This window comes from Lampetra planeri, unplaced genomic scaffold, assembly GCF_965212315.1.
Source record: "Lampetra planeri unplaced genomic scaffold, kcLamPlan1.2.h2 scaffold_213, whole genome shotgun sequence".
In the NCBI taxonomy this organism is placed as follows: domain Eukaryota; kingdom Metazoa; phylum Chordata; class Hyperoartia; order Petromyzontiformes; family Petromyzontidae; genus Lampetra; species Lampetra planeri.
Window position 1 is genome coordinate 1 of NW_027614894.1, and position 15,827 is coordinate 15,827.

At 57.8% G+C, this 15,827-nt stretch overlaps 1 protein-coding gene across 1 annotated transcript; it reads left to right on the forward strand.

Moving 5' to 3' along the window:
- Nucleotides 1–6: 6 nt before the first annotated feature.
- Nucleotides 7–15,520, forward strand: LOC144740417 (uncharacterized). The gene is made up of 10 exons (XM_078623270.1): nucleotides 7–261; nucleotides 1,999–2,107; nucleotides 2,877–3,006; nucleotides 3,800–3,957; nucleotides 5,027–5,224; nucleotides 5,520–5,679; nucleotides 5,938–6,081; nucleotides 12,110–12,300; nucleotides 13,188–13,333; nucleotides 14,714–15,520. The coding sequence occupies exons 1-10, from the start codon at nucleotides 242–244 to the stop codon at nucleotides 15,315–15,317; spliced, it is 1,860 nt and encodes a 619-aa protein (XP_078479396.1). The 5' UTR covers nucleotides 7–241; the 3' UTR covers nucleotides 15,318–15,520.
- Nucleotides 15,521–15,827: the final 307 nt, after the last annotated feature.

Sequence of the window (15,827 nt, forward strand, 5' to 3'; positions counted from 1 at the left end):
ACTCAGCCTTGAATGAGTACCTGGTTCATTGCATAAACATCTACTGGGGAGACAAAAGCGGCCGGCAGAGGGTGGTGCTGGCCACACCACCCCCCCCTCGTGTGCCGTGCCGGCCTGCATCGGTGCTACTCGCTAACAGCACTTGCCCCAACAGTCTGTTAAGGCTACACGGGGGATCTTTGTCTTTGTGTGCGGGGGGCAGAAGAAGGAGTGGAGCTGGGATCAGAGCAAGCAGCTCATCATGCACGACCCCATTTACAGGTGAGCAAAGGGGCTGCTCACCACCCGGTGGTGAGCGTGGGAGATGGGGGAGGTGAGCGTGGCAGGGAGTGTTGGAGTAATCATGAGTTTGAGAGTGCGTGTAATAGTCACGGTGTGTATATTCGTGAGTATTAGTGTATTGGTGAGTATATAGTGAGGTTAGTGTATTGGTGAGTGTATTGGTGAGTGTATCGGTGAGTGTATTGGTGAGTGTATCGGTGTATAGTGAGGTGAGTGTTTCAGTGAGTGTATCGGTGAGTGTATTGGTGAGTGTATCGGTGAGTGTATCGGTGTATAGTGAGGTGAGTGTATTGGTGAGTGTTTTGGTGAGTGTATTGGTGAGTGTATTGGTTAGTATAGAGCAGTGAGTGTATAGGTGAGTGTATCGGTGTATAGTGAGGTTAGTGTATTGGTGAGTGTTTCGGTGAGTGTATCGGTGAGTGTATCGGTGAGTGTTTCGGTGAGTGTATCGGTGAGTGTATCGGTGAGTGTATCGGTGAGTGTATCGGTGTATAGTGAGGTGAGTGTATCGGTGAGTGTATCGGTGAGTGTATCGGTGAGTGTATCGGTGAGTGTATCGGTGTATAGTGAGGTGAGTGTTTCGGTGAGTGTATCGGTGAGTGTATCGGTGAGTGTATCGGTGTATAGTGAGGTGAGTGTATCGGTGTATAGTGAGGTGAGTGTATTGGTGAGTGTTTCGGTGAGTGTATCGGTGAGTGTATCGGTGTATAGTGAGGTGAGTGTATCGGTGAGTGTATCGGTGTATAGTGAGGTGAGTGTATCGGTGAGTGTATCGGTGAGTGTATTGGTGAGTGTATCGGTGTATAGTGAGGTGAGTGTATCGGTGAGTGTTTCGGTGAGTGTATTGGTGAGTGTATTGGTGAGTGTATCGGTGTATAGTGAGGTGAGTGTATCGGTGAGTGTTTCGGTGAGTGTATTGGTGAGTGTATTGGTGAGTGTATCGGTGAGTGTATTGGTGAGTGTATCGGTGTATAGTGAGGTGAGTGTTTCGGTGAGTGTATCGGTGAGTGTATCGGTGTATAGTGAGGTGAGTGTATCGGTGAGTGTTTCGGTGTATAGTGAGGTGAGTGTATCGGTGAGTGTTTCGGTGAGTGTATTGGTGAGTGTATTGGTGAGTGTATCGGTGAGTGTATTGGTGAGTGTATCGGTGTATAGTGAGGTGAGTGTATCGGTGAGTGTTTCGGTGAGTGTATCGGTGAGTGTATCGGTGTATAGTGAGGTGAGTATCGGTGAGTGTATCGGTGAGTGTATCGGTGAGGGTATCGGTGAGGGTATCGGTGAGTGTATCGGTGAGTGTACCGGTGCATAGTGAGGTGAGTGTATCGGTGAGTGTATCGGTGAGTGTATCGGTGAGTGTATTGGTGAGTGTATCAGTGTATAGTGAGGTGAGTGTATCGGTGAGTGTATTGGTGAGTGTATCGGTGTATAGTGAGGTGAGTGTATCGGTGAGTGTTTCGGTGAGTGTATCGGTGAGTGTATCGGTGAGTGTGTCGGTCTATAGTGAGGTGAGTGTATCGGTGAGTGTATCGGTGAGTGTATTGGTGAGTGTATCGGTGTATAGTGAGGTGAGTATCGGTGAGTGTATTGGTGAGTGTATCGGTGAGTGTATCGGTGTATAGTGAGGTGAGTATCGGTGAGTGTATCGGTGAGTGTATCGGTGAGTGTATCGGTGAGTGTATTGGTGATTGATCCGGGCATCCCGTCTGCGCCCTGCAGGATCTTCTACGTGTCCCACGACTCCCAGGACCTCAACATCTTCAGCTACATCTCTCGCGACGCCGTCACCCATGCCTTCCGCTGCAACGTCTTCAAGGCCAAGCGCAAGGTCTGTCTGCGGGGGGGGGGGGGGCACTAGGGCCCCGGGGGGGGGGGGGGGAAGGTCAGCAGGACAAGGGGATGGGGGCCAGAGGTCGCAACCGGGTACCCGATACCCGTACCCTACCCGATACCCTGGTGCGGCCGGGTACGGGTACGGGTAGGCCGTGAGTCACTGGTGAGTCACCGTTTGTCACTCATTTCCCAACGTCTTGTCTCTTCTCACAATTCAAGTTCCTAGAATCAACCCACCCGCGCCTGCAACGTGGCTTTATCCCAGAGGTCGCGATCGGGTACCCGATACCCGTACCCTACCCGTACCCAGCCGGGTACGGGTAGGGTACGGGTACGGCTGGGTACGGGTACGGGTACCCGTTTGCGACCCTGGTGCGGCCGGGTACGGGTAAGGAATCAAAACCCGTTTGCGACCTCTGATGGGGGCCCAGCAGGGCCACGTGGGCCAGCAGGGCAAGGGGGGTCAAGCTAGTTAAGGGGGGGCCTGTCAGGCCAGTGGGGGCCGGCAGGACCACGTGGGGTCAGTGGGGGTCAGTGGGGGGTTAAGCAGATGGGCACGGCCTACGAGGACCATGTGGGGCCCGTGGGCCCTACTGGGTGCCAGGACAAATACCGGCTCCCAACATTAGGAAACTGGTAACTGAATCAGCAAGCGGTGACCGGTTTTACCGGTAGATGCGGTAACCGTTAACCCCTAACCACACACAACCAGCACCGCCGCCGCCGGCTAACGAGGTTGGGGCGGGCGGGCGGGTGTCTTGCAGAGCCACGCGATGCGGGTGGTGCGCACGGTGGGGCAGGCGTTTGAGGTGTGCCACACGCTGAGCCTGGCACAGGGAACCCAGCAGCAGCAGCAGCAGACAGAGGACGGCACACAGACACAGCCGCCTCCAGGTGAGTAGTTGGTGAGCGGGCGTGCGGGAGTGAGTGGGGAGCGGTGGTGTAGCGGTGAGCGCTACGCTGAGCTATGAACACGGCGACCCGGGTTCGATTCCCGCTCATGGCCAACACCGGCGACGATTATCTGAACCGGTCCCGGGCCTCTCCTAGGTCGACTCAGCCTCAAGTGAGTGCCTGGTGCGGTGTGTAAACATCGCCACTGGGGAGACAAAGGCGGGCGGGCGTGGTGCTGCCACCCACCCCCTCGTGTACCGTTCCGGCCTTCATAGGTGCTCGCTATCAGCACTTGCCCCAACAGTCTGTTAAGGCTATACGGGGGATCTTTGTCTTTTTCTCTTTGTGTGCCGGGGAGCGGCGGCGCGGCAGTTAGTGCGGTGTGTAGTAAACGTCGCCACTGGGAGAGACAAAGGCGGCCGGGCGTGGTGCTGGCCACCCACCCCCTCGTGTGCCGTGCCGGCCTGCGTTGGTGCTATGAGGAGGGGGGATCTTTGTGTTTTGTGTGGCTACAAGCCCGGCGGTCCGGGTTCGATTCTCGCTCACGGTCGACACCAGTGACGATTTTCTGAACGGGTTCTGGGGCCTCCCCTAGGTCGACTTAGCCTCAAATGTGTACCTGGCGCGGTGTGTAAACATCGCCACCGGGGAGACAAAGGCAACCGGGCGTGGTGGTGGCCACCCCGCCCCCTAGAGTGCCGTTCCGGCACCTCGACCATGATTTGCTAACAGCACTTTGCCCCGACGGTGCTGCAGGCTATACACGGGGGGGGGGGGATCTTTGTCTTTGCAGGCGTGGGTGGCTGCTGCAGCCCTCGTCAGCTGCTGCTTGCGGAGGTCCCGGGGGGCGGAGGAGTGGGAGGAGTGGGGGACGGCGTGGGGGTCTCTCTCACGGACACCCCCAGCACTCCCCCCAATGCAGCCGCCCCCATCAAGCACACAGATTCACAGGTACCCCCCCCCCAACCGCAACCGCTTGGGACACGCAGCCCCCCACCATCCACGTTATCCGATATCACGGGTGATCACCGGCGCGCTGTGTCACCACATTCATTCAAACTGTTAAGTTTACACCATTGGAACCTCATTAGCCAGTAAAAATATGATAATTGTTTTTTTTACCCTTCTATCTGGCAACAAAACTGACACCTTTTTTACAAGGAGTCATGTTTGCATTGACCACAATACCTGCAGTCATAATACAAACAAAAAACATAACTCTGATAATGTGCACTGTCCTTGAAGTTGATTGGTCCACACCCGAGACAGCTTTCCTTAGAGCCTAGTCTCACATGGTGTTGGACCAGATGACGCCAAAAGGCGCACAACTCAAAGACAATGCACCATCAGAGTATGAGAGCTCGGGGTAAGCATTTACACCATTGGAACCTCATTTGCCAGTAGCAAAATATAATAATTATTTTTTTACCCTTCTATCTGGCAACAAAACTGACACCTTTTTTACAAGGAGTCATGTTTGCATAGACCACAATACCTGCAGTCATAACGCAAACAAAAAACACAACTCTGATAATGTATGCACTGTCCAGATAGAAGGGTAAAAAAAACAATTATCAAGTTAAGTTCATGTTTGAATGTCCCTGCACTGTTTTCAATTTCTTCTTGAGCTGGACGTTAACGACCTCGCCTGGTGTACAGGAGGTCGTGGGATTCGATCGCGTCCCTGTCGCCAGTCGTATGTTTGCAGTTTGCATGTTTTTTCTCCCCGTGGCCACGTGGATTTTTCTCCGGGTCCTCCGGCATTTCAGTCCACATTTAGAAATCGACGTCCACGCCGCACGTGACGTTGATTTCCACACAACGATAATGATGAGCTGCTTCGTTGAGCTATCGTTTGTGGCCTGGTCGCTTCTGAAAAAGATCTGTACATCTCAGTGGGCCTTACCTGGTAAAATACAAAGTAAAGTTTTATAATTGATTTGCCCGTCTCTGCGCTCACCCCGGTCTAACGAGATTTAAACCGACCCCCGCCATGTGCGGCCTGGTCTGGCGTACGCAGCCTGCCGCCAAAGGGACTTTCCTGAACGGGCTGCCCGACGGGACGCTGCTTCCCGGGCAGGGGAGCCTCCTCGCCGCCCCAGCGGCGTCAAGCCCCGGGTCGCTGGACATCACTCCGCTGTCGGCCCGCCACCACATCCAGCTGCTGCAGCAGCAGCTGGGGCAGCAGGAGCAGCAGACGCATGTGGCGGTGGCGCAGGTGAGCGCGCGGGCGGTGGGGAAGGGAACGGGGAGCGTTGGAACCCGGCGACCCGACTTGGATTCCCCCTCGCGGTCAACACCGGTGACAGTTATCTGAACCGGTCCTGGGGCGCCCACCCCCTCTAGGTCGACTCGGCCTGAAATGAGTATCTGGCGTGGTGTGCAAACATCGCGGCTCCCCAGTGGCCAACCCCTGCCTTCATCGGGGCTGCTCGCTACTGACAGCACTTGCTCCAACAGTCTGTTAAAGGCTATGCGTGGTGGGGGGGGCGGGCGTCTTTGCCTTGTCGCAGGTGCGTCTGCTGAAGGAGCAGCTGTCCGCGGAGGTGTCTGCCCGTGTGGAGGCTCAGGCGCGCGCTCACCACCTCCTCACCCAGAACCGGGACCTCCTCACCCACATCTCCGTGCTCGTGGCGCAGCTCCAACGCACGGAGATGCAGCTCTCGGGCACCGGTGAGTACGCACAAGGGTCACCGTGTAGCCACAACACGCCGTCAGGGAAGGTCGTCTTCGCGAGCACCTATTGAGGCCGGCATGCCTCTCCTTGTCACCCAGTCTCCCTGTCTTCCATCTCCCATGTCTCCCAACTCCCATCCTCATATCTCCATGTCTCCCATCTTCTTGTTTTCCATCTCCCATCCCCTTTCTCCCATCTCCCCACGTCCCCCCCCCCGTCATCTCCCCGTCCCCGTCTCCCCATCTCCCCCGCAGACGACGGCTGCCACAAGTTGGAGGTTCTCTCCAACGGCTTCCACTCCTCCACCTCTCCGCCAGCGCGCGACCCGGCCCCCCTAACGGCCTCCGCTGGGCCCCCGGCCACCGCCCGGGCCCCTGGTGCTCTGAGCACCCCCGTAGGTACGGCAGCCGGCACCGGTGTCGCTGGCGCGGGGGGGCAAAGGCGCCGACGGGCCGGGCCGGCAGGGCCCCTCCCACCACCGGGCGGTCCCCCGCGCCGCCGCCGCCGCCGCCGCCGCCCCCCCCGGGGCCCCCGCTTCTGCTGGAGCCGGCGAGGGTCGGCGTCTCCGTCGCCGCTGCCGCTCGGCACGCCGAAGCGCGAGTCCGGCATCGGCTCGCAGAGCGGCACGAGCGGCGACGACGAGGACGACGACGATGACGACGACGACGACGATGACGACGGTTGTGAGGAGGAGGCGGCGGTGCGTGGGTACCGCCTGCTGGACGAGGCGCGACGCCTCCTCGGAGCGTCGCGCCACTCGCTCGAAGACGAGATCTCCGTCTGACACCGCGTTCCCTCCCTGCGGGGTCGCCCTGGGGTCGCCCTGGGGTCGCCCTGGGGTCGCCCTGGGGTCGCCGCGAGGTCGCCGCGGGGTCACCGTGGGGTCACCGCGCGGTCGACCTACTCCCCTACCCCCCTTTCCGCCCCTCTTCCGCCACCGCCCTTAAATTCATTGGGGAAGGCAAAGGTGGCCAGGGCGTGGTGGTGCAGGTCACACACCGCTCCCTTGAGCCGTGCCAGCCCTAATAGGCGCTCGCTAATGGTGCAGCTAGAGGCGGCCGGGTGGATCGGAGTCGCTGCTCAGCCGGCACCGTCGAGAGCCGGGGTTCCATTCCGAGTGTCAGCCGCACCAGCCTGCCGCTACACCGGGTTCTCTAATGCAGTGAGTTGATGGTCTCAGCCTGGTCACCCATAGACTCGCATAGAGACTCTTAGACTCGCGCAGAGACCCATAGACTCGTGCAGAGACCCATAGACTCGCGCAGAGACTCATAGACTCACACAGAGACCTATAGACTCACATAGAGACCCATAGACTCACACAGAGACCCATAGACTCAATAATATGGAGACCCATAGACTCACACAGAGACCCATAGACTCAATAATATGGAGACCCATAGACTCACACAGAGACCCATAGACTCACACAGAGACCCATAGACTCGCACAGAGACCCATAGACTCGAAAATATGGAGACCCATAGACTTGCACAGAGACCCATAGACTCGATAATTTGGAGACCCATAGACTCACGCAGAGACCCATAGACTCAATAATATGGAGACCCATAGACTCACACAGAGACCCATAGACTCACACAGAGACCCATAGACTCGCGCAGAGACCCATAGACTCGCGCAGAGACCCATAGACTCGAAAATATGGAGACCCATAGACTTGCACAGAGACCCATAGACTCGATAATTTGGAGACCCATAGACTCACGCAGAGACCCATAGACTCACACAGAGACCCATAGACTCGCACAGAGACCCATAGACTCGCGCAGAGACCCATAGACTCACACAGAGACCCATAGACTCGAAAATATGGAGACCCATAGACTTGCACAGAGACCCATAGACTCGATAATTTGGAGACCCATAGACTCACGCAAAGACCCATAGACTCAATAATATGGAGACCCATAGACTCACACAGAGACCCATAGACTCACACAGAGACCCATAGACTCGCACAGAGACCCATAGACTCGCGCAGAGACCCATAGGCTCACGCAGAGACCCATAGACTCGCGCAGAGACCCATAGACTCACGCAGAGACCCATAGACTTGCACAGAGACCCATAGACTCGCACAGAGACCCATAGACTCGCGCAGAGACCCATAGACTCGCGCAGAGACCCATAGACTCGCACAGAGACCCATAGACTCGCGCAGAGACCCATAGACTCGCACAGAGACCCATAGACTCACACAGAGACCCATAGACTCACACAGAGACCGATAGACTCGCACAGAGACCCATAGACTCGCGCAGAGACCCATAGACTCGCGCAGAGACCCATAGACTCGCGCAGAGACCCATAGACTCGCGCAGAGACCCATAGACTCGCGCAGAGACCCATAGACTCGCGCAGAGACCCATAGACTCACGCAGAGACCCATAGACTCGCACAGAGACCCATAGACTCACACAGAGACCGATAGACTCGCACAGAGACCCATAGACTCGCACAGAGACCCATAGACTCAATAATATGGAGACCCATAGACTCGGTCAGACTGAGCTGCGATGAAACCGGGTTCTCGAGTGTAGCGAGTTCACGTGCTCAGCGTGGCCACCATCGACTGGAAGTTATTAATTTGTCGGTTTTAATGACAAAGCTCCAGAGATTTCCCCCGAGCGTGGGGATCAAAATCAAGCCCCTCACCAGAGTTCCTGATGCTCACACGAGCATTGAGGCATTGCTGCTCACCTCCTGTTTACACCCCTGCAGGGCCAGGGGCCAAAATACCACATTCCTATGACGGGGACGAGTCTATCCATCGGACGGCCACTGTTGATTTCACCGCAACGCGTTGCTAGTTTTATCTGCACCGGAGGGAGGGGTGATGATGGCGCGGAGTCGACCCCAACCTCAATCGGGGGGCGTCAACGCGTGGAGATGCCCGTGGACGTGAGCTTAGCAGCAGTCACGTCACCACAGGGTGGTGCACTGCTCTCTGCCACGGTTCCAGACAGAGTCGCCTGCATCTCGTGACGCGAGGCCCGCAGCGCACTGGGATTGATTGTAATTGACAAAAGACCCGAGTTCGACTCACGCTCGCGGCCAACAACGAATATCTGAACCACCGGTCCCGCACCTCCCCTAGGTGACTTGGCCTTAAATGTGTACCTGGTGCGGTGCGTATAAAGCATCAGCGCTTGGTGAGACAAAGGCGGGCGTGCGGGCGGGCACGGGGCTGGCCACACCACACAGTGAGTTCATGAGCGGGCAAGCGGGCAAGCGGGCGAGTGCATGCAATAGCATCTGTGTTTGTGTGGTGGGGAGCGGTGGCGCAGCTGTGAGCTAGAACCGCTGCACTACGATTCCGGCAACCCGAGTTAAATTCCCGCTCACGGCCACCAACACCCAATGGCGACTATCAGAACCGGTCCTGGGCCTCCCCTAGGCGGACTCAACGTTAAAATGTGTAAATATCAGCGCTGGGATGACCAAGGCGACCGGGCACGGTACTGTGCCGTTCATGAACAGCACTTGCCCCGGACAGTCTGTGTGGGCTATAGGGGGAAGGGGGGGGATCTTTGTCTTGTGCGTGCGAGCTGGAGTGAGGTGCATTGATCCGTGGATTCTCAAACTCGCATCGACTCCCAAAACCTAAGCGACGCACGCGTCAAATCTCGTGCGCGCGAGACATCGACGTCTTGTCGTCAAGTTGTTACACGTTGTATGTAGTGGGATCGCGCGAGACGTTTTAGCCCGCCAGTGGCCGCGATGTTGTGCGTGCCGTTGAGTTTTCGCAGTCGCATCGCTCCGATTCGGTCGTCTCGCGAGAGAAGTTGCTGCTCGCGACCCGCGCGGACATTTTTTTGTCGTCGTGGTTGGTGCTGCCGCCGTCGCTGTTGCTACTCCCTCCGACGCGCTTTCGGGACGGAGCCGTTCGGCACGTTGTCCGACGTTTCGCTCCGCGCGCCGGCTGGGAGCTCGCGAGCGTCGTCGCCCTCCTCGGCGTGCCCCTGCCGTGTGCTGTGTTACGCTTCTGCCGATCCTGTGGAATAAACCTTTCTCTCTCTCTCGCTCCACCTTCAGCTTCCTGCACTTTTGTTTCATCTCCCTGCCTGGACTCTCTTGTTCGCGTGCTCTCCTGCCGCACTGTGCCCTCGCTCAGGAACAGCAGCAGTAGCAGCAGTAACTTCTACGAGGCCTCGCTCCTATACTCTGCTTAACCTCTCACCTATACTCTGTTCAACCTCTCATCCTGCCAATCAACACACCCCTCATAAGGGCTTTTGGGTTAGATCGCGTAAGTTTCAATGTGTCGTAACCCTCCACCACCCGGCATAAGGTTTGTCACATAAACAAAATTATCAGTGAACGTCGTACTCAAATTGTAAATGTTGTGGATTTACTCACCAACACACCGGTGGGCGGAAGTAGTAACTAATTGGGCACGTTTTGTTTAGGTGACAGACCTTACTGGCTGTGTCGGGTGGTGGAGGGTTACGACACAACTTTATATTCACGCGATCTAACCCTAAATACCTTTATTATGAATAATATTGGTGGCGAAAGCCTCCTACGCGTTAAACACACTAACCCCGAGCTTAGGATCGAGCCTGGTAAGGAGGTAGCAGTTTCTTAGGTGAGGCCGGTGTTGGGTGGCACTGGACGTGGGTGAGGCCTGTGACAAATAGGGGGTGGCACTAGGCCTGGGTGAAGCTTGTGTCAGACAGGGGGTGGCACTGGGCCTGTTTGAGGCCTGTGTCAGATAGAGGATGGCACTGGGCCTAGGTGAGGCCTTGTCAGATAGGGAGTGGCACTAGGCCTGGATGAGGCCTGTGTCAATTAGGGGGTGGCACTAGGCCTGGGTGAAGCCTGTGTCGGGGTGGCACTAGGCCTGGGTGAGGCCTGTGTCGATTAGGGGGTGGCACTAGGCCTGGGTGAAGCCTGTGTCAGGGGGTGGCACTGAGCCTGGTTGAGGCCTGTGTCGAATAGGGGGTCGCACTTTGCCTGGTTGAGGCCTGTGTCGAATAGGAGGTGATACTGGGCCTGGTTGAGGCCTGTGTCGAATAGGGGGTGGCACTAGGCCTGGGTGAGGCCTTGTCAGGGGGTGGCACTAGGCCTGGTTGAGGCCTGTGTCAGATAGGGGGTGACACTGGGCCTGGTTGAGGCCTGTGTCGAATAGGGGGTGGCACTAGGCCTGGGTGAAGCCTGTGTCAGATAGGGGGTGGCACTGGGCCTAGGTGAGGCCTTGTCAGGGGGTGGCACTAGGCCTGGTTGAGGCCTGCGTCAGGGAGTGGCACTAGGCCTGGGTGAGGCCTGTGTCAGACAGGGGGTGGCACTGGGGCTGGGTGAGGCCTTGTCAGATAGGGGGTGGCACTGGGCCTGTGCCCAATAAACAAGCATTTTTTGTCCAACAATGCACATTTACTGTTAGTCACCTCCTGAGGTGCAAAACATCGGGACGTATCACATAGCTGGAAGAAGCAGAAAGTGTAAATGTGTGGGGGGGGGGGGGGGGAGCTACACGAGAATAAGTGTTTAATATTGTTATTGTTGTTTATAAAAATGTACGGGACTTGTAAAACAACCAGGGCCTTCAGTGTCCCCGGGAGAATTGGAGATTGGCCAGGGGAACGGCAGCTGCCTTGAGAAGAGGATGGGACCCCCCCACCAAAGTCCCCAAAACGCCAAGCGCACAGCAACAAAACATACAGCACGAGTATCATAGTAGTCTTAAATGGAGCAAGGTTGTTTATTGTGAGAGCTTGACAGTGGTGGGGTGGTGGGAAACGTGGTGGTTGATGATGGTGATGTGGGAGTGGGTGGGGAGAAATACCAAAGTGGAGCTTTACAGAAAGAAAGACGTGAGGTGACCTGCAGTGTGGTGGGTGAGTGAGTGGGTGGGTGAGTGGGTGGGTGGGTGGGTGAGTGGGTGGGTGAGTGGGTGAGTGAGTGGGTGGGTGGGTGGGTGAGTGGGTGGGTGAGTGGGTGGGTGGGTGAGTGGGTGGGTGGGTGAGTGAGTGAGTGAGTGGGTGGGTGAGTGAGTGAGTGAGTGGGTGGGTGAGTGAGTGAGTGAGTGGGTGAGTGAGTGGGTGAGTGAGTGAGTGGGGAAACGGCAGTACATTGGTTGGCGTAACGTGGTACGAGCCTGGAAAACCAAGTTCCATTCCCGCTCCCGGCCACCGACACCAGTGACGATTATCTGAACCGTTCCTGGGCTTCTTCTCGGCCTGCTCGGCCTCGTATCAGTATCTGGTGCGGTGCATCAACATCGCCACCAGCGAGACAAAGGCGGCCGGGTGTGGTGCTGGCCACCCCACCCCCTTCATGTGTCGGCCTTCATAGGTGCTCATTGCTAACAGCACTTAACCCCGGGGACAGTCTGTATGTGCTACACGGGGATATGATCTGTGTCTTTCTTGTGTACGTGTGTCTGGCTGCGGGGGGTCTCAGGTGAGGAGATCTTTGAAAACGCGCACACGCACGCGACCCTGGGGCCCGCGGGAGACGCTGCAGCGCACGACTCCGCTCCGCCGTGCCCCGTGACCTCCACCCCGTGCCCCGTGACCTCCACCCCGTGCCCTGTGACCTCCACCCCGTGCCCCGTGACCTCCACCCCGTGCGGCACGCACACCCCGCCACAGGTGAGCGCGCACACCCGCTGCACCACAGGTACGCACACACATTTGTGAGCAGACACCGGGCAGCGGGTAGCGGTTAGCGCACTGCACGACGAACCCGGTAGATCTTCTTGGTTCTTTCGGTAAAGTCACGTAGAAGGGAAATAATACAATAATAAAAATAAAACATAATAAAATACAATTCTCACGACGTTTCGGCCACAACGCAAGCAGCCGTCATCAGGTGAATAATTATTTTATTATGTTTTATTTTTATTATTTTATTATTTCCCTTCTACGTGACTTTACCGAAAGAACCAAGAAGATGAATCCCTGCAGTCACGAAAGCTTTAAATCGAACCCAGTAGCCCCAAGTTCGATTCCCGCTCACGGCTACCAACACCAGTGGGCCTCCCTAGGTCGACTCGGCATGCAATGAGTACCTGGTGCGATGTGTAAACATCGCCACTGGGGAGACAAAGGCGGTCGGGCGTGGTGCTGGCCACCCACCCTCTCGTGTACTCTGCAGGCCTTCATAGGTGCTCACTAACGGCACTTGCCCAAAAAGTATTTTAATGCTGTACAGGTGATCTTTGTCTTTGTAGCGGTTAGCGTGCTGTGCTCTGAACCAGGTGACTCCAGTTCAATTCCCGCTCACGGCTAACACCGGTGACAATTATCTGAACCGGTCCTGGAACTTCCCTAGGTCGACTCGGCCTCAAACGAGTGCCTGATGCGATGTGTAAACATTGCCACTGGCGAGACAGAGGCGGTCGGGCGTGGTGCTGGCACCGTTGTGGGCCGTGCCGTCCTTCGTAGGTGCTACCCTCTCGCAGGACTTGCCCCAGCAGGTCTGTGAAGGCTATACGGGTGAATCGTTGCCTCTGCGTGCACCTGTACGCGTGTCGCAGGTACGCCTGGTGCATGGCCACGCGTACGGCAGCCTGCTCGACCTCTGGGCCCCCCACGGGAACGTGGGAAGCCGCGGCGGCGTGGAGGGTGAGGACACGGCGGAGAGCCCCGTGGGGGGCCCGCCGGGGGCCCGCACCCCCAGCAGGTGAGACCCCCCCCCCCCGACCCCCCCATCTCTGCGGTGGGCGGCCTGCTGCCCCCCTCTCTCCAGGAGCGGCTGGGAGGGTCGGACGTCGCCTGGAGGGGCGACGCGGTCTGCGCGAACGATGAGCGGAGCGGGAAATAGATAGAAATGTGGTAGCGGCGGTGGGGGTCAAAGTGAGGGCTCGCCCACCGCTTCTGACACTTACGTACGTACGTTGAACTTGTTTCGCGCCGTACGTAGCCAACCGTGCTAATCGGAGGTGCGTGAGAAGGACGACAAAGTAAACCAAAACAACATCTAATTCGAGATTTGAAGCTTTCGTGACTGCAAGGATTCATATTCTTAGGTTTTTTTCCGGTAAAGTCACGTGACTTTACCGGAAACACCTAACAGTATAAAGCAACATGTGGTCAGCGTGGTTTGAACGAGCGCTTGCGGGGCTGCGCCTTTACCGTTTACTTCCCCGTTACGTTGTTTGGCCTCAGGGCTGCCGCCGTGCGGTCTGCCAATCGGTGCGTTCACGACGAAACCTCCACCGGGAGAGATTACCGCTGGTGCCGGGCTAGGTACACTTTTACGACTCTGACCGATTCTGGAAGCGGTGTCCGGTTTAGCGGTGCCCACCACTAAACCGGGCGTGCACGCACCCACGTGTGCACGTGTGTGCGTACACGTACGTGCGTACACGTGCGTACACGTGCGTGCATACACGTGCGTGCATACACGTGCGTACACGTGCGTACACGTGCGTACACGTGCGTGCGTACACATGCGTACAGGTGCGTGCGTACACGTGCGTGCGTACACGTGCGTACACGTTCGTACACGTGCGTGCGTGCACTTGCGTACAGGTGCGTGCGTACACGTGCGTACACGTGCGTGCGTGCACTTGCGTACACGTGCGTGCGTACACGTGCGTGCGTACACGTGCGTACACGTGCGTGGGTGCACTTGCGTAGAGGTGCGTGCGTACACGTGCGTACACGTGCGTGCGTACACATGCGTACACGTGCGTGCATACACGTGCGTACACGTGCGTGCGTACACATGCGTACACGTGCGTGCGTGCACTTGCGTACAGGTGCGTGCGTACACATGCGTGCGTACACGTGCGTACACGTGCGTACAGGTGCGTGCGTGCACTTGCGTACAGGTGCGTGCGTGCACTTGCGTACAGGTGCGTGCGTACACGTGCGTGCGTACACGTGCGTACACGTGCGTGCGTACACGTGCGTACACGTGCGTGCATACACGTGCGTACACGTGCGTGCGTACACATGCGTACACGTGCGTGCGTGCACTTGCGTACAGGTGCGTGCGTACACGTGCGTGCGTACACGTGCGTACACGTGCGTGCGTTCCCTGTGTCTGACGCTGCAGGACCCAGGAGCCCCACCAACAGTTCACCCCTCCTCAGCCGTCACCACCCCCTGGCTGTGGTGGAGGGAGGGGCAAGTCCTGCGTCCCCAGTCCTGGCGACGGCTCCCCGCACCTCCCGGCCAGCGACACGACGACCCCTCCCGCCGGCGGCGGCCACGAGTGGTCCCTCCCCACGCTCCCCGACCTCGCGTCCGGCTCCTCGCTCGCCGAACTGACGACCGACGCCTTCTCCGTGACGCTTGCGACGGTGCCGCCGCCGGCGCCGCCGTCGCGCGCCTCCTGGGAGCTCTTCGAGGACAGCGTCCTCGGCCTGTGGCTCACGGGGAAGGCCGAGGGCGGCGTGGCGCAGGCCGGGAGCGACCGGGAGGGGCCGCACGCGGCGGGGCCGGCGGCGGCGTCACCGGCGCCGTTGTGGGCCACGGGCCTGGCCTCGCCTAGCAGGCCCGAGCTGAGCACCAGCCTCTTCTCGTCGCCGTCCCCGCCGCGCACACGCCTGCACATCAGCCTGTCGGAGGAGGAGCTCGCGGCCAGCCTCTCGGACGACTCCGGCGTGCCGGACCGGCGCGATTCTGCCGGGGAGCCCGAGGAAAGCCCCATGCGCTGATGCCGCCCCACCTCCCCCCCCACCTCCCGCTAAGCGCCGACCGGCTGGGCCGCCCCCTTGTTGTGGAGCGCGGCCGGACGGAGTGGCCGGTGAGCGTGCTGGGGGGGGGATACGCGAGGCCACGTGGGCCAGAGCGTGGTCGTGTTGCCGAGCGTCCACCGACCTCGGGGTCGTGCGTAGAATATAAACGGCGACGACGACGACACAGATTATATTTGTCTGGATAATGTTAGTCTCCGGGTGATATTTGTCTACGGATATTTGGCTGGATATTAGTCTGAGTAATGTCAGTCTGTGGGCAATGTTAGTTTACAGGCCGTGTTAGTCTGTGGGCAATGTTAGTCTGTGGGTAATGTTAGTCTGTGGGCAATGTTAGTCTGTGGGCAATGTTAGTCTATGGGCAATGTTAGTCTATGGACAATGTTAGTCTGTGGGTAATGTTAGTCTGTAGGCAATGTTAGTCTATGGGCAATGTTAGTCTGTGGGCAATGTTAGTCTATGGGCAATGTT

Excerpts from the sequence above, each read along its gene's own strand:
- LOC144740417 (XM_078623270.1), top strand. The coding sequence starts at position 242 with ATGCACGACCCCATTTACAG. Across the intron at positions 5,225-5,519 it reads CGCATGTGGCGGTGGCGCAG|GTGCGTCTGCTGAAGGAGCA; the intron begins GTGAGCGCGCGG and ends GCCTTGTCGCAG. Across the intron at positions 12,301-13,187 it reads GCACGCACACCCCGCCACAG|GTACGCCTGGTGCATGGCCA; the intron begins GTGAGCGCGCAC and ends CGCGTGTCGCAG.